Source organism: Mustela nivalis, assembly GCF_964662115.1.
Source record: "Mustela nivalis genome assembly, chromosome: 13".
Lineage (NCBI taxonomy): Eukaryota > Metazoa > Chordata > Mammalia > Carnivora > Mustelidae > Mustela > Mustela nivalis.
In genome coordinates this window covers 32792694-32815826 of record NC_139032.1, presented here as the reverse complement: position 1 = coordinate 32815826, position 23133 = coordinate 32792694, and the positions used below count along the sequence as shown (strand labels likewise).

The window sequence follows — 23133 nt, the reverse complement described above, 5'->3', positions numbered from 1 at the left end:
GCAGCCTCTATGGAAGGAATCAAGAATCAAGAACTTGTTTATGAACTTATTGAGAACAACAGGCACTTTACTACAGTTTTTAACTTACTTTCCAGTAACGATAAGGAACGAACCTTTGAAAGATTTGTTAGATCCATATTGGGGCATGATTCTTTCTAAGTCATGATTCTTTTCAGCTTTCTATTCCTTGAGACTCTTATCCAAAAGCTCATCTATTTTACTTTATACTTTGTTTTATATAGTCTTTTTCTCTTTTTGAAGATGTGAATGACATTCACCTACCACTTAAGCTTTTGTCATCTTTTATTTCTCAAAGACAGTTCAACTATCATTAAGTTGCCAGCTGTGAAACATTTAATACTATCACATAAAAGTATTGAGGAAAAATAATTTTAGTCTTCTCATGCATGCTGGATTTAGACTCTTTTATTAACCTTTATTCTAATCAAGACAAATTTCTCCTTCCAAAAACAAACAAAAAAACTGCCAAATACATGCTAAGGTATAGTGACTTGTGCCCTAATATTACACCAAACTCAGGCCTATCCCTTGAAAGTCTCACTCCAAAACCGAGTCCCCTAAAATTGTTAAAAATTTAATAAGCCTTAGTTCACTTACCGTTTAAAGATTATACTAATTCTCACAGTGATATTTTATAAAATATTTTTTTTCACCAAATAACTCTTCTTCTATTTTCTAAGAAATAAAATTCAAAGCAAATCAAGAACTCTACTTGTTGATACCAGATATACAGATAGCTACAGTCTTCAATAGTCTTTGTTACACATTCACAAACTCAGAGACAGATTACTGTCAACACACCAACTCTAATCCCTTTCTATCCCAGACTCAATTTACCAATATTGCCAGTTCTGGCCAATTCTGGATCTTAATATTCATTCAACATGTTGGTTACATGGTACTGTATTCACTGTATGAGGTCTCATTTGAAATAAGCCATGTTGGCAAGTTAGCCACACCACAGGAAGTATCAGAAAAATAATGACTAATGAGATCTACCTTTGACCCCTTTCTAGGCATCCTGGAAATCTGGGTTAACACCAAAGTCTTTTACACGATTTCATGGGGGGGGGGGGATATTAAAACCATTTAAGAATCTTGAGCTCTTATATTTGATCAAGATTTGGTAGCCTAATATTTTCCATGCATATTAAGGTTATCATTGGAGTGATAACAATTTCCTTTAGTGTGCTGAATAAATACTAAATCTGCCCCAATGGTAACTTTTATACTAGAATTTTGAAAACGTTTAAAAAAAAAAATCAATTTTGAAATCTCAGCCCTCAAGGCAAGTTCTTAATACTGTTTTCATAAGAACATTTAAAAACGGGACACCTGGGTGGCTCAGGTCATGATCCCAGGATCCCAGCACTGAGTCTGGTATTGGCATCCAGCCCCCTGCTCAGAGGGGAGCCTGCTTCTCCCTCTGCCTGCCTCTCCCACTTGCATGCACTCCCTCTGACAAATGAATAAAATCTTAAAAAAATAAAATAAATTTTGGGACACCTGGGTGACTCAGTCGGTTAAGCGGCTGCCTTCAGCTAAGGTCATGATCCCAGGGTCCTGGGATTGAGTCCCGCATCAGGCTCCTTGCTCAGCAGGGGGAGCCTGCTTGTCCCACTCCCTCTGCCCCTGCTCATGTATGTTCGCCCGCTCTCTCCCTGTCAAATAAATAAATAAAATCTTTAAAAAAGAAAATAAATTTTAAAAAAGAACATCTAAAAACATTTCATTGAGAAGACAAGAAAGGGAGTGACTGTTGGTTTTTTTGTGGGGAGGGGATAAAAATGTTCTAAAATTGGTTTGTGGTAATGTACAATCCTGTGAACACACTAGTAACAGTGAATTGTACCCTTTAAATGAGTAAACTATGTATGTGAATTTTCTCAATAAGTTATTTAAAAGCATTTCAACTTCATCCTAATAGCTACACTACTCTACATGTTATTAAATACCAAGAAAACCAAACCAAAACAACACCCCCCCAACAAAAAACCCAAAAACTAGATCATAGAGGAAGAGACAAAGAAACCCTTACACACACTAACTTAAGCCAGGCATTAGGATGTCAAAAACAAACCACTTAGGAGCCAGAGATGACTGAACATTAAGAAGCCCTTGTTACAACCACTGAAAGGGTAACAGACTGAATATGACCCCTGAATGATTTCTTCAGAAAGACTATTATTTGAAAACAATCTTGAAATGGAAGGCTTTGTGTCTATAAACAAAAATATGAATGAAGTCCTCAATAGCATGAGCACTTACTCATCATACTCGATATGATAAATAACGTCTTCATCAGCAGCAACAGAGTCTGAATTAGACGTAGAGGGTACACTGTCCAATTTATTTGTGTTCTCTTTGGAATTATGATTTACATTTCCATTAGTCCTTTTACAAGAACTGCCATTCTTCAGTGGAGTTTTGCCACGTGAATGTCCATCAGAAGCTCTAGTAACACTACGTATACGGGCTTCAAACCAAGCACCAAGGCCGACATCTCTGGCATCCACCAATTCATTTACCTAAAAAGAGTTTAAAATTAGTTAATGAAGCTTAATTTCATCTATTGCTTCAAAAACCATACTATAACTCAAGTTATTTTGAGAGTTATCACGGTTAGCATCATTTACAGCTATTCCTGTTTAAAGTAATTAGAAAGATTAGATCAAAACTATTCTTTTTGGATTATACTGTCAAATCTGTTATTTACTATTATGCAAATTAACTTTCTTTCTAATTTCATTCAGTGAAATAGGTATTTTCTTTACTCCTTGCCTGGGTCTACATTAGACTTTTAGAAATATCATTCTTGTATACCTAAGTGTTCTACCAAATCATTAAATAAGAATGTCACTTAGTGAAAATCTAGGACTTCCTAGTATTGTGGCTGTTACTGATCTGCTTAATTTCTTCAGAATCCTAGAGATAACTTACAGTCAGTCTAACAGAAAACAGTTAAGTAGCAGAAAAAACTTGAATATGGGGAATTATAAACATGTATAAGGGGAAGAATCCAGCAAACCCATCTATAAAAAATGGGGCAAGTTCGATCACCAGTTAATAACTCACTAGCAAATGCATTATTTAGTACCTCAAAGGAGAAAATAAAGAGAACAGAGCTGCAAAGACGCAAAATAGATGTATTCAAGTCTAGTGGATAATTCAGAACTAAAACATGCAATCTGACAAAAGGAATACGGTGCATTAGAAACCATGTGTATCAGTAGAGTTACAATGTGGAAGCTGGTTAAATAAAACACACAAACACACACAAAACCTCTCCAGAAAAAAAATCAGGCAATTGGTCTAAAGGTAAGGCTCTTTCAAGAGCAATAACCAAGAGACCTAGAGACTGCCCCCTTCAGCTTTTTTCATTTTTTAAAGCCCTTAAAAATAAAAAAGACCTCATTAATACAAGATGATCATCCAATCAAGCTAGTTCTTCCTGAGGGTATTAGAGACCACTTAAGTTATCCAAAAGAATTCTGATGGATTGTATAGCTTGGGACCAGGGCGGAGTTTATACTCAAAGTTAAATATCCATATATTATCCAAGTCTCTTTTTAGGCTTGTTGAACTCTTTTTTTTTTTTTTTTTTTAAAGATTTTATTTATTCTTCAGAGAGAGAGAGGGAGAGAGAGCGAGCACAGGCAGACAGAATGGCAGGCAGAGGCTAAGGGAGAAGCAGGCTCCCTGCTGAGCAAGGAGCCCGATGTGGGACTTGATCCCAGGACGCTGGGATCATGACCTGAGCCGGAGGCAGCTGCTTAACCAACTGAGCCACCCAGGCGTCCCTATTGGTGATTTTTATTCAGAAAATTATACTCTTGCTGAACTCTAACAAGCTTAATAATTCCTCTTTTACAAGATAAGAAATTAAAAGCCCTGACAAGTTAACTTGCTCCAAGTGAAAGCTCATGAAATGTAAAGCTAGAATTTGCAGACATCAACCTTGAGGTTTATGTTCTTGCCACTGTGTTAGGAAGACTGATGAGAAGATGACAAGATAGGTAAATAGGAACTTCAAAGGTTAAGTGATGAAATAAGGTATTAAAAGATAAAAATCAGAGATGAAACACAGTATACATACATTAATCTAGGCATTAAATGGACACAAGTCCTTTTCTTCCTAACAGTCACTGATAAGTTTAAAGATACTTTTTTCTTTCTTTTTTTTTTTTTTTAAAGATTTTATTTATTTATTTGACAGAGAGAAATCACAAGTAGATGGAGAGGCAGGCAGAGAGAGAGAGAAGGAAGCAGACTCCCTGCTGAGCAGAGAGCCCGATGCGGGACTCGATCCCAGGATCCTGAGATCATGACCTGAGCCGAAGGCAGCGGCTTAACCCACTGAGCCACCCAGGCACCCCACTTTTTTTCTTAAAGATTTTATTTATTTATTTGACAGAGATCACAAGCAGGCAGAGAGGCAGGCAGAGAGAGGGGGGAAGCAGGCTCCCCACTGAGCAGAGAGCCCAATGTGGGGCTCAAATCCAGGACCCTGAGACCCCAGCCCGAACTGAAGGCAGAGGCCTAACCCACTGAGCCACCCAGGCGCCCCTAAAGACACTTTCTTACAGGCAACATTAGCTAAAACAAAAAATAATCAATGTGAAGGTTGATCAAACTTAGGAGAATAAACAGACTACTCTTTCACAGCAAATCAAAATGTAAGGTTTTATGTAGCACTTTGCACTCATTACAGCAGAGAATAGAGGGCATACAGTTGATACTGAAATAGGGAACAGAAACATAAGGCAATCTGAAAATACTCCATTGCAGATTCAAAAGAGAACTTACTATCTCATAAAAGGTAGGGCATTGAGTAAAACAACCTTGGACTTACAACTGTAAACAAGAATTGCAAATTCTCTAGTTGACCATACATGACAATGTATATAAACTGGGTGGGGAAAAAATGCTTCTAAATTTAAAAAAGGATTCTGCACATTACACAGACATACTGAATTACGTCAAAATTGAATGGGTCAAAATGCATGCAAGAGATTAAAGATCCTTTGTAAAGCCTGGGTTTTGAGTATGGAGAAGAGGATAGTTAAACTTACACGAATAACATGAGAATAGGATACTGCCATGGTAATTTCTTTGATCTCATAGTAATCCAGCTGAAAATTAAGAACTGCATTGATATGATATAAAGTTATGATATGCTGTGATAAAAAAAAAAAAACCTCTGTAAAATAGGTCTAGAGGGAACATACCAACATAATAAAGGTCTTATATGGAAAAACCCATAGCTAACATGTTACTTAATGGTGAAAAACTGAGAGCTTTTCCCCTAAGGTCAGGAACAAGATAAGAATGTCCACTTTCGGGGCGCCTGGGTGGGTTAAGCCGCTGCCTTCAGCTCAGGTCATGATCTCAGGGTCCTGGGATCGAGTCCCGCATCAGGCTCTCTGCTCAGCAGGGAGCCTGCTTCCTCCTCTCTCTCTCTGCCTGCCTCTCTGCCTACTTGTGATCTCTCTCTCTGTCAAATAAATAAATAAAATCTTTAAAAAAAAAAAAAAAAAAAAAGAATGTCCACTTTCATTCAAGCCCTAACCACAGCAATTAGACAAAATTAAAAGCCATCCAAATTGGTAAGAAAGAAGTCAAACTCTTCATTATTTGAAGACGACATACTATATTTAGAAAACCTGAAAGACTCCACCACATAACTGCTAGAAGCAATAAATGAATTCACAGTAAAGTCGCAAGGCACAAAAATCCATGTACAGAATGTTGCATTTCTATACACTAATAATGAAATAGCAGAAAAATTAAAACAATCCCATTTACAACTGCATCAAAAACAGTAAAATTAGCTAGGAATAAACTTAGATAAAAAGATAAAAGACATGTACTATGAAAACCATAACACCGTGATATAAGAAATTAAAGATGACACAAAGAAGTGGGAAGACATTCCATGTTCATGGGTTGGAAGAATATTGTTAAAATGTCTATACTACTCAAGGCAATCCACTCATTCAATGTAATCCCTATCAAAATACCAACATCATTTTTCACAGAGCTAGAACAATCCTAAAATTTGTATGGAACCACAAAAGACCTCGAATAGGCAAAGCAATCTTGAAAAGGAAAAAAAGCTGGATGTATCACTATTCCAGATTACAAGTTCTACCACAAAGTGGCAGTAATTAAAACAGTATGGTACTGACACAAAAATAGACACACAGATCAATGGAATAGAAGAAAAACAAACAAACAAACAAATAAATCCACAATTACATGGTCAATCCTCAACAGAGGAGGAATAAATAGCCAATGGAAAAAGATGGTCTCTTCAACAAACAGTGTTGAAGATTTAGACAGCCACATGGAAAATAAAACTAGACCACTTTCTCTCACCATACACAATAATAAAATTAAAATGAATTAAAGACCTAAATGTGAGACCTAAAGCCATCAAAAACCTAGAGAAGAGCACACGCAGTAACATCTCTGACATCAGCTATTGCAACCTCTTCCCAGATATGCCTCCTAAGGGAAACAAAAGCAAAAACAAACTATTGGGACTACATCAAAATAAAAAGTTTCTGCAAAGGAAACAAGTCAAAGGCAACCTACTGAATGGGAAAGTTATTTGCAAATAACATTATCCATAAAGGGTTAGTATCCAAAATATACAAAGAACTGATACAATGCAATATCCCAAACCCTAATAACCCAGTTAAAAAATGAGAAGACATGAATAGACATGTCTGCAAAGACGACGTACAGATGGCTAATAGACCATGAAAAGATGCTGAACATTACTCATCATTAGGGAAATGTAAATCAAAACTACAAGGAGATACCACCTCATACCTCTCAGAATAGCTGAAATCAAAACCACAAGAAGCACCAAAGTGTTGGTGAGAATGTGGAGAAAAAGGAACCCTCTTGCACTGTTGGTGGGAATGCAAACTGGGGCAACCACTGTGGAAAATAGTACAAGTTTCCTCAAAAAATTAAAAATAGAACTACCCTATGATCAAGTATTCACACTAATGGATATTTACCACTGTCTCTAGAAAGAAGTTGTCCATCCTTAGCCAGAAAATACCTCCTCCAAAGATGTCAAATTGTAAGAGATACAGGAAAAAAAATTAATGGGGTTGGAGTATTTGAGCTGAAGTTATGAGATAAAGTTAAAAACAAACCTAATCACATAAATGTTAGCTGAAGAGTTGGATTTATTCATATAAAAAATACAGCCACATTTAGAGAAGAATCTTCCATATCTGATTAGATGAGAGTTAAAAAAAAAAAAAAAGTATGGGAGACAAGGAGAAATCATTAAAAAATGAAATACCAACAAATACTGGAGAACTTACTGTATCAGGTATACTTCTAAGTACTTTATATGTTCCATTTAAAACATACCAGCTCTCTCATTTAAGAACTAGCTCCTAACTTAGGTACACAGACATACACACACAACAAAAACCCCACACCAGCTCTGCAGATAACCTAGGTTTAAGTTTATCATCTACTAGGTATAACCTTGAAGAAATTATTTAACCCGTCTCAGCCTCAACTTCTTTATACAATAACATACTTTGCTGTATATTAAGAGATTAGGTAACTAAATCCATATGATGTGCCAACTAGCAAGCACAGGCACAGATGAAAACAACTGTCTCCTTCCACTAAGGAGACATATGTACAATTTTAAGACCCATTAAGTCTCAGTATAGTCTTAATACCATAGTCTTCTTAGTAACAATATTAGCAATTTACTGTTATGTATATTACCTCCTTTAATAACTAAAATATGAAGTCCTTATTTTCCAATGAGTTACAAAAGAAACTAGAGTCCTCAGGGGATACACACCTGTAAGTGGCAACTAAGCTGATAAAGATTTCCGAATTAGAACATGACTCTCATTTCAATGTTTTTCTAAAATTTACAAATCAAAATACAATGTGGTTCCATTTACATAAAGTTAAGAAAGAAAATAAAGGATGCACACATAGATTAAAGGTTATTAAGAGGTAATGACGGGATCAAGTTAATAAAAAGTGAAGAAATAACTACTCAGAAGTTTGGGTATTAGTTATAACTAGAGAGAAAAGAGGGGGCCCATGGGAAGTTCCTGGGATACTGTTTTATATTTCTTAATTTGGTGGTATTTACAGGCACTGACTTCCTATTTCACTAAGCTCTATATTTTGTATTGTCTATTACGTTTCATAATCAAAAAGGTACCAAATCAGGAAGCACAGCTGCGCTGTGTTATAAAAGATAGGAGATATTAAAATATCCATGACTTTCACTTAGTAATTGAGGAGTTTCCCCTTTCTTTTATTTCCTATTATGAACGTCAGAATACATGTAAAAAGTTTATCTAAAAAAGTTAACTTATCTAAACTCTAAAGCCTTATTTATCTTCATTCTAGAGTTTAGGCCAAGATGACAGTCATCTCAACAGTAGGATCTGCTGTGAGTCATTCAAAGATTCTACATCCAAAATCAGAACTGAACTATTTAGATATCAAAAGTCCACCTTGTTTGAGAAAATCACCTCCCAGAGACCACGGAAAGGGATGTACCCAGGCTCTGCACAATCTTCCACAGGCCCGCTGAGTATGATAACGACATACTCGGTTTCTTACAACATATGAAAAGATAACTGAGCAACATTTGGTCCATTTCAGACCTCAAATAGCACAAAACAAGAATTATGGTGGACAAGAACTTCAGTTTAAAATTCTATTTTTTAAATAAGAGAATTATTAAAAAAATAGATTTAAACATTTTTTTAAATGTTAGAATTCTTTAATGTTTAAATGTTTACCTATGCCAGTTGAGAAATACTGACTTGAAAATTCACTTTCTGTATTCACTTACACGAAGGCCAAGGAAAATTTTAGGCAAAAAGAAAAAGCTCCAAATCTGTTTGCTCATCCATAATGCAATTTTAATTATAGAAAGCCCTATATCTATAAAAGGAAAATCTTTACATAGCACAAATGACATAAGCAGGAATTCAAGATAAAGGCAAAACAAAACACAACAACAAAAAAACCCCAAACCAAACAGAAAAACAACAAAACTTCCCAATATTAGTGACCTAGGAACAAATTAAATTTTGATACAGTAGTCACAGACTTGCTCAAAGGAAAACATTCACAACAAATAAACTTAAAAGTAGCAGTTTCTAAGTTGTTTTCAGGTTAGCCAAAGGTAAGTTTTAATAGCTAGTAAGATTCTGTGAAAGCAGGGGGCAATATCATTTGTTTATCCTCCCATCTCTAATATCTAGTACAAATATATTAAAGATAACCAAATATTCATCCAATGGATGAATTATCCAGAAATAAGCACTTGTATGTTAAGAAAAAAAAAATCAGGTCACCTGGATGGCTCAATTGGTTAAGCATCTGCCTTTGGCTCAGGTCAAGATCTCAAGAGTCCTGGGATTGAGCCCTAGTTGGGCTCCCTCCTCAGTGGGGGAGTCTGCTTCTCCTTCTCTGTGCTCTCATGCGCAACCATGCACACTTTTGCTCTCAAAAAATAAAAATCAGTGAAAATTTCAAATACCTATGACAATTACTGAGCTTCATTACAAAAAAGCAAATAAATCTGATAGCCTCTTCAACTAGTAAGTTAAATGCAGCTCTGACTAAACATTACAAACAACAGAACAGCCTTTTCAGAGTTTAAGTTCCAGATTTCATGCATGCTTCTAAATGAGGAAAAGAAGACAATATAAAACGTAATATATTTGTACAAATGGGGAGAAGCTGAATCAGAATTTGAAAGCATGTCTGATGGGGTACCTGGGTGACTCAGTGGGTTAAAGCCTCTGCCTTTGGGTCAGGTCATGGTCCCAGGGTCCTGGGATTGAGCCCCACATCAGGCTCTCTCTTTGGCCAGGAGCCTGCTTCCTCCTCTCTCTCTGCCTGCCTCTATGCCTACTTGTGATCTCTGTCAAATAAATAAATAAAATCTTAAAAAAAAAATAAAAGAAAGCATGTCTGATGACAAAGCTAAATTTCTTAACCTCTGTGCTATATATATAATATGAGATATAAAGGTTCTTTAAAAATTGAGGTATCAGAGAGGTGATTGGCCAACAAGTCAGAAGCACGTGACTCTTGATCTTGGGAATGAGTTCAAGCCCCACAACGGGTACAGAGATCACTTTAAAAACAAAGTAAAACAGGGATACCTGAGTGGCTCAGTAGGTTAAGTACCTGACTCTTGATCTCAGCTTGGGTTCTGATCGCAAGGTAGTGAGTTCAGGCTTGTTGAGCTCCATGCTAGGCGTGGAGCCTACTTTTTAAAAAAACCCAAAACAACCTAACAACGAAACAAAACCATTCCGGGGTCATCCTAGAAATAAAATAACTTATTTATTTTAAAGATTATATTTATCTGAAATAGAGTATGGAGGTGAAGGGAAAGAGGGTTAGAGGGGGAAGCAGACTCTGCTGAGCAGGGAAACTGATGCAGGACTCAATATTCAAATTCCAGGATCATGACCTGAGTTGAAGGCAGTCGCTTAACTAACTGAGCCACCCAGGCGGCCCAATAAAATCTGCTTTAAAATGAAACAAAAACAGGAGTACCTGGGTAACACAGTCTGCCTTGGACTTTGGTAGTGCAAGGTCCTGGGATCAAGCCCTGTGTCAAGCTCCCTGCTCAGCACTGAATCTGCTTCTCCCTCTATCCCTCCCCCTGATCCTACATGCTCTCTCACTCTCAAAATCTTTTAAAAAACAAAAATAAACATTTTTTTAACAAGTTAGGTACTAGAAGTAGTTGCTAGTCGAAGTGCTAATAATGAAAAAAAGCACAGATCTGCTGAGAGTCGTAGTTTCTCTTAATGCTTTTTTGAATTAGAGTGGAGAGATGGCAGGGTATGGAGATACCCGCTCAACAGAATTTTTTTTTTTTTTAAATAGGATTTGAGAGAGAGAGCTCAAGCGTGTCAGCAGGAGGTGGGGGAGAAGAAGAGAATCTCATGCAGATTCTGTGCTGAGTGCAGAGCCCAACACACAGCCTGAGACCATGACCCTGAGATGGAACGAAAAGTTAAACTGCTTAACCGACTAAGCCACTCAGGCACCTGGGCTAAAGAGAAAGAATTTAGGTTGACTAGAACTGCTTAACCTTCATCCCAGACCTACAGATACATAAGCTGGCCCTCTTTGAAAATAAATTCATGCCTGCACTGCCTAAAACATATTAAGTCAAAAGCAGCAGCTTCTGAACTACTGCTCTTAACCAGAAAGTTAAAATAATTTAAGTTTAATATACAGATGGCTATATACTGGAGATACAGGAAGAATCTGTAGTAGTAAGGAACATACCTAGACCCTAGATCTTGGTTCTCTAAGGCTGGGGTAAGAAATAACTAAGATGATCCTAATGCATCTTCTAGTGCCTGAAAGTGCTTTAACAAAAACAACGAAAATCACCCACAATAATGGAGGTATATCAAAGGGACACAGGGGAAAATATCCCTACTGATGTGAATAACTAACTGAATAAATGAGGGCAAAGAGACAAGTCTCCCATGTAGAATTCCCAGTACATTTTGTAGATAATCTGCCCTCAAGAAGTAGAGTTGTAACCAAGCCACCTCCTTATGTGTGGGCTGCATATGGGCACCTCATCTCAAAGAATATAATGTGAAAAAGGGGTAGGGGAGGAGTAACTTCACAATGAAGAAACTTGACGAATGCTACTTCATCAGCCATTAAGGTTATTAAGGTTCACATCAACAGTACAGCAAGTTACTACTGATGTAAAAACCTAAGGTATAATTAGCACATAGAATGTTGGTAGTTTGTACCCTAGATAGAATGTGATAAAAATAGCACTTTACCTCTGTGGTCTTCCTCCAAAAAATATGTAAATCCAGTCTAATGATGAGGAAAACAAGATGAATCCTAATAGAAGGGTATTTTACAAAATATCTGACCAGTACTCCTCGAAACTGTCAAGGTCTTCAAAAACAAAGTCAGTCTGAAAAACTGTCACAGCCAAGAGGAACCTAAGGAGATTCAACAACTATTTAGTATAGTACTAATGTAATATAATATGGTATCCTAAATGGGATTCTGGAACAGAAAAAGGATGTTAGGTAAAATCTAAGAAGATATGGTTCATTTATAACTGATGTATCATATTAAGTATTGGTTAACAGGGCAAACCAGAAGTTGGATATATGTATCTTCCCAACTATGCTATAAATTTCAAATTGTTCTAAAACAAATTTATTTAGAAAACAGAGGGGCACCTGGGTGGCTCAGTCCATTAAGCGTTTGCCTTCACCTCAGGTTATGATCCTGGAGTCTTGGGATCGAGCCCCACACTGGGCACCCTGCTCAGCAGGGAGTCTACTTCTCCCTCTTCCCCTCAATCCACTGTTATACTCTCTCTCATATAAATAAAAACTTAAAAAAAAGAAGAAGAAAACAACACAGAAAATACTGGTTACTCAAAGGGGTAGTATCAATGTAGACAATAAGGAAAGTGGGCATTCAATATTAAGAATTCTAAATTTGGGGGTATGTGGGTGGCTCAGTTAGGCATCTACATTGGTTCAGGTCATGATTCTGGGGTCCTGGGATGAAGCCCTGAGTTGGGCTCCTAGCTCGGTGGGGAGCCTATTTCTCTTTCCTCCTTGTGCTCACTTATGCTCTCAAATAATAGTTTTGACTTCTCCAATAATTCTACTTTGTTGTTGTCCTGCCTATCTCCATCATGTAGAAAGATGTTAAGTAACAGCATTAAGTGGCTGCTTTCTTGTCTGGCTCCTGTCTTTAATGGGAATGCTTCTGGCTTTTCCCCACCATTAAGCATGATGCTGGTAATGGTTTAAAAAATTCATCTATCTGTTCCACTTACAAAGGATTTAAAAAAAAAATCAGAAATGGATCTCTTTTTTAGATTAGATCATTTGGTTTTTTTGGCTTATAACTATGACGAATTATATTAATATTACTATATTGACGGCTGGGTAAAATGGGTGAAGGGTGTCAACTGTGTGGTAATGGATAGTAACTAGACTTATGGTGGTGATCACCTTGTAATGTATTGAATTCTAAAGCTGTAAACCTGAATTTTAGAAGACAAATGATAAAATTATATACCTGCAAATTATATATATTGAAAAAAAAATCCAAATAATGAACTATCCCACTTCCAAGCCATGCCTGGCCAAGATATTCTGTTCTTTTAACAAACAGTCATAATTTTATTTGTTAAATATAACTTCGGTTTTACATCAATATGTAGTGATACTGGTGTGCTTTTGTTATATTTTAGTATCAGTGTTATATTAACTTTTTAAAAACAATGGGAAGCTTTCCTTTTTTTAAATTGTGGGTCAATTTAGCTAATATAATTATCTATTCTTTAGAGGTTTAAGGTAATTCATCACTGTAGCCATCTAGGCCAGGTACTTTTGACATATAGCTCTTGGCCAGTTTTTTTTGATTCTACATATATGGATTTGTTTCCATTTTTTCTTAGATCAAAAATTACCTCTATATGCATTTTCCTAAGTAATTTACTTCAGCTAATTTTTAATTTTAGCCTTAAAAATGCTCTGAAAAATCGAGTCTTGGTCCCAATTTGTCCAACTGGTAATAATTAAGAAAAAACAGTGTTAAGGATAGGACAGGATGAAGCAAAACTGTCATTCAGTTATTTCTACAAAATTTATTAGCATTTGAAAAAGTTGGTAGATACAAGGGTCAATATATGTATCAACTGCCTTTCTATACATAGGCAAACAAATCACAATTTTAGTAGATAACCATTTATAATAGCACTAAAAACGCAGGCACTAGAAATAAGATATGCAGAGAAAACTAATAAAGCTATCAAAGATCTAAGTTGTGGAGACATCTATCATGTCCATGAATGAAGGACTCAATGTTGTATGTAGAGTTGTCAATTCTCCCCATCAAATCCTGTATTACTTATCTGTAGAGTTTAACAAACTAATTCTAAAATTTTTACATGCAAGTTTTAAAAGCCAAACACCAAGACACCCTTAAACAGTAATAGATTTGGGAGATACGGGTTAGGGAGATAACAGTATACTAGGCTACAGTACTTAGAATAGCAAGCACAGGGATACACAAGCAGACCAAAAGAACACTGTAGAGAGCAATTTGGCAGTATCCTGGGAGTGAACCAGCACTCCCATTTCTAGGTAAAAATTCCTAAAGATATTCTAGAATAGTGCACCAGGATACATAAAGGAGGTTCAAAATAGGTGAAAACTGGGAAAAGCCCAAATTTATCTATTCATCCTTGATTAAATATGTTATGGTATGTTAATACAATGAGAATCAAAGCTGAGAAAAAGAATTGTTACATAAACTTCAAATACAAGCAAAACAAAACATTTTTTTAGAGGTAACAAAAGTAGTAACACTACAACAAAAAAGATCAGAATACTCAGAGTAAGTAGTTTACTCTTTAAGGAGAAAGGAAGACATGTTCTGGTAGTCGCTTGAAAAAGGAATTGGCATTATTCTACTTAGTTTCAGTGGAATTACACCGGTATTTGTTTGTATTTTTTAGGCAGTATGTACACATTTTATACATTTAAAGTACATATTGCACAATTCTGTGAAACTTTTAAAAGTCAAAATATTAATAGCTCAGTCTTTACTTTCAAATGACAATCAATCTTCACTTATTTGCAACATCCTTAAGAGAAAAGACATCTGTATTTTCACAACTATCAAGTCTAAAGAAGACAACATACCTTATATAGACCAATGCCAGGATCAATAAGAAAATCACAAGTTGATGTAGACGGCTGACTAGAAGGTCCCACCCTTGGGGTTTTCTTTACTTTAGGTGGGCTATTAGAACAGGGTTTGGCCTGTACATCAATCTGTTTAGATGTGCTAGGAAGATCTGGGTCTGGGCGAACTAGTAGCTGAATAATGTCATTCAGTCCAACATCATAGTCAAATAAAGTATATCCATTTTCCAACTGAAAAAAAAAAAGGATAAAAAACATTAAAAGATTAAAATGCTTCTCTCAAACTTTGATCTTTCCACATCTTTAGTCATCCAAATGTCTTAGCCCAATTATTAAAATAGCAAAGCAATTTAGTGATACTTAAACCATTCTTATTACTTTATGGCCTCTTTTGATGGCAGCAGCATCTCAGGACCTCAATAAATTCTTGAGAATCAATCCACATTAGCTATCAGGAATGCAGACAGCCACCAAAACCAAAAACATGTCATTGCTTACAGGACTTCAAAATGTAGGCAGAAAAACCCTAGATTTCTCACCAAGTTTTACTTAAATTAACAGTACCTGAATCCACTGTTAAGAAAGGTGAATTTTGAAGGTAAGTGGTTTTATGACCTTGTGTTCGTATTTAAGTTAACAATGTTTCTAAAGCACTGCAATTTTTTTTTTTAAATCAAGCAGGAATTCCAAGTCTTGTTCATGCTATTCCACTTGCCTAAAGTTCTCTGATTCTATTCATTTTAAAGGTAGTCAAGTTGTATCATGAAAAGTCTTCCAGGATGAATAATGAATAAATTATCTTGCAACTTACCCATATTTTGGCAAGGTCTCTGCAATGGGTTATACTGTGACCACTCCACTGCCCCATTATACTAAAGTCTTAATCCCAAATATCTCAGTATTTGAGTATTTGGAAATAGGGTCTTTATAGTAGTAGTAATCAAGTTAAAATTAGGTCATATTGGGTGGGCCCTAATCCACTGTAATTGATATCCTTATGAAGAGTGTAAATTTGACCACAAAGATGTGAAGGCAGCCATGTGACTAAAGCAATTATCTACAACCAAGAAATTTACAAAGGATTGCTAGCAACACTAGAAGCCAAAGGAAACAAGGAGGGATTCTCTATTAGAGCCATCAGAGAGAACATGGCACTACTGATACTTTGCATTCAGACTCACAGCCTCTGGAAACAGGAGACAATAAATTTCTGTTTTAAGCCACCTAGGTTTTGGTGGCCTTCCCTGCCCCCCCACAGAAGTCCTTGAAAACTAAGTCTCCCATTTTTGTTTCTTTATAAAATTCCGCTGGCCATTTTACCGTAATACAATAGGAAAACCAAACTCCATTGAAGATCAAAACTAGCATTTCTCTAGAAACATTACCAATTTAATCACTGTTCATTTTCCCCTTCTTTGTATGTAATAACCATCCTCATTCTCAACTCCCTACACACAGTAAGACCGTATTTCCGAAGTCCACCAAAGGGAAGAATGAGTTTGTCCTTAAATGATAAACTTACTAGTATACTAAATAAATATTAATTCAAGTTGTCCCAAAACACATCTAGCACAATCCTACACATTATACATATTCAGTTTTAACTATAATAAGGGATCAAACAATTCACAAATTTCCCAGTAGGGAAATCAGACACTATCCCAGAGGTTGGTTCACATGCTTATTCCAAGTAAGTCCAAAGGGGTTTCCCAAGTCAATAAGCAGATAAACCCTTACAAAGATTAGCGATCACCACTACTTACTTTATTAAAATAATACCACCACAACTCCCACCTAATTCTGAACTCCTGGAGGAAAATTAAAGGAGCCAAAACCTATACATTCACACCTTCATTTTTTACATTCTCCAATACTCCTTTGCCCCAAAAAGGTAAGAACATACTAGTCTGGAACTGTTAAAAAAGTACAACTTGATTAACCATACAACTGTTGCACATTATGAGCGTCCAAGTAGAAGATTAAAAACAAACTCTTAACAGTATAGAACATGAAAAACAAAAAAATCCCCCGGTAATACAATATGCAAATTAACAGGAAAGACATTTCCCAAAATGAAGCAAGCTGTTAAGGTGGTAAAATAACTGGAAATTCAAAGTGCTTCCACAAATAATTTTCCTTTGAAATCTGAGGCACAAGAATCAGAGTGTCGGCAGGACACTCTTATACTCAATCCCTCTGATGAGTTTCTAAGTGACTGCTCAAAATCATATAAGCTGCTTCAAATGATTATTTGGTTTGAAATGAAAAGCAATGTCTTAAGTCAGAAAAAGACTGCATATCAAGGCATGAGGCCCTCGTAAAGTTAGGCCCACATTAACATGTAACTTTTCCTTCAATTATTCATGCTTGCTAGGACAGCCACTTTTACCTGAATTATCTACTTCTTCCCTAATTCAAAGGTATTCTTCCAGTTTTCCTAAAATATTGATTACTATCCATTGCATAATTAACTTCCATACAGCTAGGCTTTTGTGAAGAATGCTGGAATGAATGGTTACTTGAAAAGTAGTGAAGTTTTCCCAAATTTAGCACAAGTGTTGGTTGGAAGTTACTGTCACTTATACCCCAACTGGAGAAGGGACTGAGTCACTTAGAAATCATAAACACCTTTGAGTTTCAGGCATGTAACAATATTCCATCAATGTCTCACAGGACAAAATGCTTGGGAACTGCTGTCCTAGAAGATGGGAGCATAGTATTTAAAATACTATAGGTGTAAAAATGGCCCTAGAGTGTTTTGTTTTTTGCCAGACTTCAGTCTTGTGTCTAGTATTGGGTTGAAGTAAGAAATTTCAGATAATAGGAAGAACTGTAACAGTGATGCAAAATAAAACTAGGAAGCAAACACCAACTGAAAATGACTGAGAAGAAAGTGAGAGAAGGCTTTCCAAAGGGGTTACTGACAACTTAATGCCCTCGACCTGCATCCCTTAAACAACCTTCATGTATCTTGCACATCATATATATAATATAGATAAGACACACATTCTCTCTCCCTGTTTAAATAGGCAAATGCTTTTACTTTGCATTCCATGTAAAAATTAAGAATCCAGGGGCAAAAGGGTATCATGGTATAAACAAGAGCAAGAGGGGAAGTGACAGAATCCTTTCAAATTAGGAAAAGCTCTGGACTCTCAAAATATTTAGGAATTCATAATATAATTTTTCCTTAAAGAGCTAATCCTCAGGATGCATGCTCAACCTCCCAGAGTAATGTCCAAGTGAGGTTACTCTACTCTAACCAGAACTTTTAAAGCCCTGAATTGCTGCCCTCTATTTTGACCCTCAAAAGTGGAGCTACTCTGCTTTTCAAATTTAATTTGCATAGAGATCACCTGGAGTCTTTATAAGTGATTCTGATATATACCAAAAACTAACAGCAGCGAACCTCACATAAAAGGGGTGAGGAATAAGGGGGAAAGGGTACTATTTACATCAGAGACACTGTAAATTTGTTTTTATTTACATTTTTCACTATGTAGCAGTAAAGGGGTGACTTTTTCAAATAAGCACAATGGCATTCTATAAGCTAGGGCAGCACTGTGATGCAAATCCAGTAGTTGCTATAGACCTACTACTCTGTCCAGACTATGAACTCCAAAGAGTAAAAGAGAATAGAGGTAATAATCACTGTCATGGCTACTCCTCAGCTCACAAAGTATACACAGCTGAAGCAGTGTCTTCCTTCTGTCTTCAACTCAATGGGGCACCAAAGGTCCATACTGGTTTATCACTGAGCTGCAGAAATCAAAATAGTGAGTTATCAACTGTCCTGGGAGAAGAAGTACAAAAGGGTAATTATCCTCAACAGTTTTTCCCTAAACCTGGAACAGAATTTCCTGGTTTACTGGAAGTCTACTTTGCTAACCTGAATTTAACTCAATTTCTACTTTTTCCTCAAGACAGCCAGGTGCACCTTTTTAGTATATTTGATAATTAGACTTTGGGAGTTTCCAGGAACACATGAGAATGTTTCATTTCTATCTCTTGTGCTGAAGTCACCAAAGTATCCCAGCAATTCATGTACTATTATAGCCTTAGCTAAAAAACAAAATTCGGAAGACGTGATCATATAATTCTTATCTTTGACCAAAAGATAATAAGGTATCAGTCATTGAAGGTATAGCAATATAAAGCTAGGTAGGGTTTAACATGTAGGATTTCAAAAGCCAAGTTTACAACGGAATTGAACACCCATTTTTTTTTTCAAGTCAAACAGTAAAGGATCAATAAAACAGTTTCGAACACCTATCAAAGACGCTATCACTTATTTAAAAACAAATTAAAATAAACCCTGGCTCTCTTTCTCTCTCAAAGTATAATCTTGTTACTGACATTTCTGGGCAGTTTTTGAAGCTAAGCCTATGAAGAGAAGAAAAATATTCCTTTCAAATCCTTTGTGGCTATAGGAAAATCGTACTTCCACTAAATCAAAGAGCTACATTTATTCCAAAACACAGAAATGAAGCCAAACTGTAGCCTAAGTGGAGAATGCACCTTTTTAGTTGGGGGTGAGGAAGACAAAATTGAGTACGCTTGGGTCTCCAGATGTAGACTTGTCGGATAAGAAAAATCTTTAATGGGCCAGACCATGGTCATACCATACAACTACCAGAGACACCAACAGACACCCTCACTGCCAAAACCACTTTCAGCCTTCAAGTATGTTCCGCTGGCTATACTCCAGTTGCTGTTTTAAAAGTTTGTGTGAGGGGGACTACATCAGAAGGGGAGAAGCAAAAAGAGCAGACCACTCAGTCTTTCACACTCCTTTCCACTCTGGAAATAAATCACCCTCTCTTGCCTATACCTAGGAGTTTAAAACCGATCCCGAATTACATCAATGGCTCGCCCCTTCAGCCCAAGTTTCTAATCTTCAAGACGGATTCCAATTCCAGAAAAGAGGTGAGGGAAGAGAGAGCCAGAAGTTTTGGAAACCCTTCGAATCTTCAGTGTGCTCAAATCCTTTCACAGTGGAGAGTCAGAACTAGGGCTCTTGAGCCTAAGAGGAAACGAGTTGTAAGTTTCCCCCCTGCTGTCTGAGAGCCGAGTGCGCAGAGGAGCCACCAAAGCAATGCGAGCCGTTAGCCGGGTTAGCGCCGCTGGGAGCCGGATCCGTCGGCCCTCCCCACCGGCGCTGAGGCATGGCCGCCAGAGCCCGCTGCCCTCCCCGCCTCCAGGCGCGCCGACCCAGCCGAGGGCGGGAAGCTAGGGATCCCAGGCGCTAGGGCGGGCTGTGCCAGCGGCTACCGCCCCGCTGAAAAGGGCGGGGCGGGGGGGGGGCGAGGTGTCCGCGGTCTGGGCGCCTCCTCCTCTGACCCTGCCAGGAGCACCTGCACTTCGGGGCTGGTACGGACCCCGCTGCGCCCCCTCGGCGGGGCCTGGGCCTGCACTCTGAGCCTCGCGCGCTGCACACCCAAAGTGGAGCCAGGTGTTCTCTACGCGCGCGGCGCACCAAGCCCTGGGGCCCGCCCAGCCCACGCGTTCTAGCGGCGCCCTGCAGCCCTCTCCCCGGGATTCCCGAGGGGGTGCGGTGGGCTCGCCTCACCTGCTTGCCCCGGTAGAAGAGGCGCTGGCACTCCGGCCGCACGTCGAACAGCGCCCACACCCGCTCGCGCAGCTCCTCAATTGTGGCTTTGCGAGACACGTCTTCAATGGTGCGCGTCTGGGAGCCGTCGATGGTGCGAACCTGAATCCACATCTTGGCGGCGGGAGAGGAGACTGGCCGGGCTTTGTCTCCCCCTGCGTTCCGGACGCCGCGCCCCGCCCGGCCCGGCCCGCTTCCCTAGCAGCTCCGGCTCTCCGCGGGCAGCGGAAGAGCGCGCGCACAAATGAGGGAAACCGACCAGACGCCGGGCCCCACAGGCAGCGGCGACTTCTAATCCGCGCGCCTGCCCAGCGGAGCTGAGAAGGAAAGGAAACCGGAACCAGTCGGGCCGCCACTACCGCAACCCCCACCTCACGAATAGGAAGAAGCCTTGTCTGCGCTGCGCGGAGTGTTTACTTATAGAGCGCTAGCTCCCACATGGAGGTCACGGCGCCAACCCGGATCTCGCGAGATCGACTCCCGGCTCCGCCTTAAAGAGGAAGCTGAGGGGGTGGGGAGGCGGGGAGGAGAGGGCTAGAAACCAAAGAGATCTAAAATGGGCGGGTGCGGGGAGAGCGGGAGCGGGGTGATAGGGCGGGGCTGCGCAGAGCCGTTACTTGTCGCTTCTCTTGCACCTGGGCCTTGGAAATTCCATCTAGTCTTTGCGGGGGCTAGCGACTCCTCAGGCCTAAGCGGATACGGTTTCTGTGGTCTCAATAACACACCCAAAATAAGCGGGCGCGGCCTAAATTTCAGAGAGCTCACATGAAGTGAGCTGCTCCTCCGCGCTTAGCCGAACGCGGCCCGCCGCGGCCTAGCTGGGCCCGCGGCTCGGAAAGGACCCAAGACCCTTCTGCTTTGCGAACTTCCTACCCGGCCCGAATTTCCCGCGGAGCCAGAATGTTGCCTTCGCGCGCGGAAACCAGCTTCCTGTGGTTTCCGGGGGCTGCGCCGAGGTGGAGGCTTCAGGTTCGCAGGCCGCGGGTCCCGCTGGTATCGCTCTCTGATCCAACGCGCTCAGGCCTGGACCTTTGGCCACGGAAGTTTGGTATTGCTATTAAGGAGGGCCGCTCGTCAAAATCGGGCGTTTCTTTTGGTGGACCTTCCTTGTTAGTGTGCCTCTGACTAAGGGATTGAAGGGTCATGGAAAACACTTATAAAGGATGCAGAACTACACACCTCAGTAGAAAAACTCCAAAAACTACCAGGAGTAAATTCTTGGAAATAGGCCCAACATAGGATTACCTAACAGTGGGTTTGTTTAAAATGAAAATGTTTTCATAAGAAGGAAGAGAACACATGAAAGTAGAGACATATAGAGGGATATAAATATAAAATAATATATATCACAAAATTTGGACTTTATACTTGCCAAAATCTGTAACTTGAATATTCAGACTGGTGCTAATTATTGCCATAAAGGTAGAGAAGCAATTTTGTAATAACCAATTCAAATAATTATAAGTCTGGTGAAATCCAGAAGTAACATAAAAGAAGGATGGCCCAACATGGGAGAGAATGAAAAAAAAAAAAAAAAAATATATATATATATATATATATATATATATACACACATATTTTGGGTCTCTGCCCTTCCCGAAAATTTTACATTCACTTATATCCTCCAAATATAATTCATCTGATTTCCTGACTTAAGTACAGCAAATATTGAATATTCATTACATGTGTAAATGAGATGATGGAGATATGTAAAGCACACTTCTAACCTGCCCCAGTGAGGAATAGCTATTTGCTATTATAAAAATGTGCTATACTTTTGTGAAGACATGTTAAGAATTTCTTTAATTCCCTGCATACAGAGAATTTGCTACCTAGTTCAGTTAAGATTTAGAAAAGATGAAAATACTAAAGAATTGTTTAATACTAAGTAATTTGTTGTCAGTTTAAACAATAGTTAATGATAAAAGGGGGACTAGAATTATCTGGAAGTGTAAGGATGGGGTACAACTTGACCTAAGTTAGATGGCGTACTGTAATGTAATTGAACATTTAAATATTCAACTCATAGATTGAGATATATCTGGATTATAATCCCAGTTTTTTTGTTTTTGTTTTTGTTTTAAATTTTTATTTATTTTTAAAATTCTTTTCAGTGTTCCAGAATTCATTGTTTATGCACCACACCCAGTGCTCCATGCAATACATGCCCTCCATAACACCCCCACCAGGCTCACTCAACCTCCCAGCCCCCTCCCCAAAACCCTCAGACTGTTTTCACAGTCCACAGTCTCTCATGGTTTGTCTCCCCCTCCAATTTTCCCCAGCTCCCTTCTCTTTTCCATCTCCTCATGTCCTCCGTGTTATTCCTTATGCTCCACAAATAAATAAAACCATATGATAATTGACTTTCTCTGCTTGATTTATTTCACTCAGCGTAATTTCTTCCAGTCCCATCCATGTTGATACAATAGTTGGGTATTCATCCTTTCTGATGGAGGCATAATACTCCATAGTGTATATTAACCACATCTTCCTTATCCATTACATTGAAGGGCATCTTGGTTCTTTCCGCAACCTGGCGACTGTGGCCATTGCTGCTATGAACATTGGGGTACAGATGGCCCTTCTTTTCACTACATCTGTATCTTTGGGGTAAATACCCAGTAGTGCAATTGCAGGGTCATGAGAAAGCTCTACTTTTTTTTTTTTTTTAAAGATTTTATTTATTTGATAGAGATCACAAGTAGGCAGAGAGACAGGCAGAGAGAGGAAGGGAAACAGGCTCCCCGA

General features: G+C 38.5%; 1 protein-coding gene across 5 annotated transcripts in view; it reads right to left on the bottom strand.

Moving 5' to 3' along the window:
* UHRF2 (ubiquitin like with PHD and ring finger domains 2) overlaps nt 1-22742 on the bottom strand; it is an 87569-nt gene extending 64827 nt beyond the window's left edge. For 4 of the 5 annotated variants that reach the window (XM_082695167.1, XM_082695165.1, XM_082695168.1 and 1 more), the window contains exons 1-3: nt 20344-22742; nt 14772-15005; nt 2290-2549 (exon numbers count right to left, since the gene is read on the bottom strand). In XM_082695167.1, coding sequence (XP_082551293.1) covers nt 2290-2549; nt 14772-15005; nt 20344-20496 — 647 coding nt within the window. In that variant the 5' untranslated portion in view covers nt 20497-22742. The remainder of the gene's footprint in view (nt 1-2289; nt 2550-14771; nt 15006-20343) is intronic. The other variant, XM_082695169.1, reaches the window with a different exon arrangement.
* Nucleotides 22743-23133: the final 391 nt, after the last annotated feature.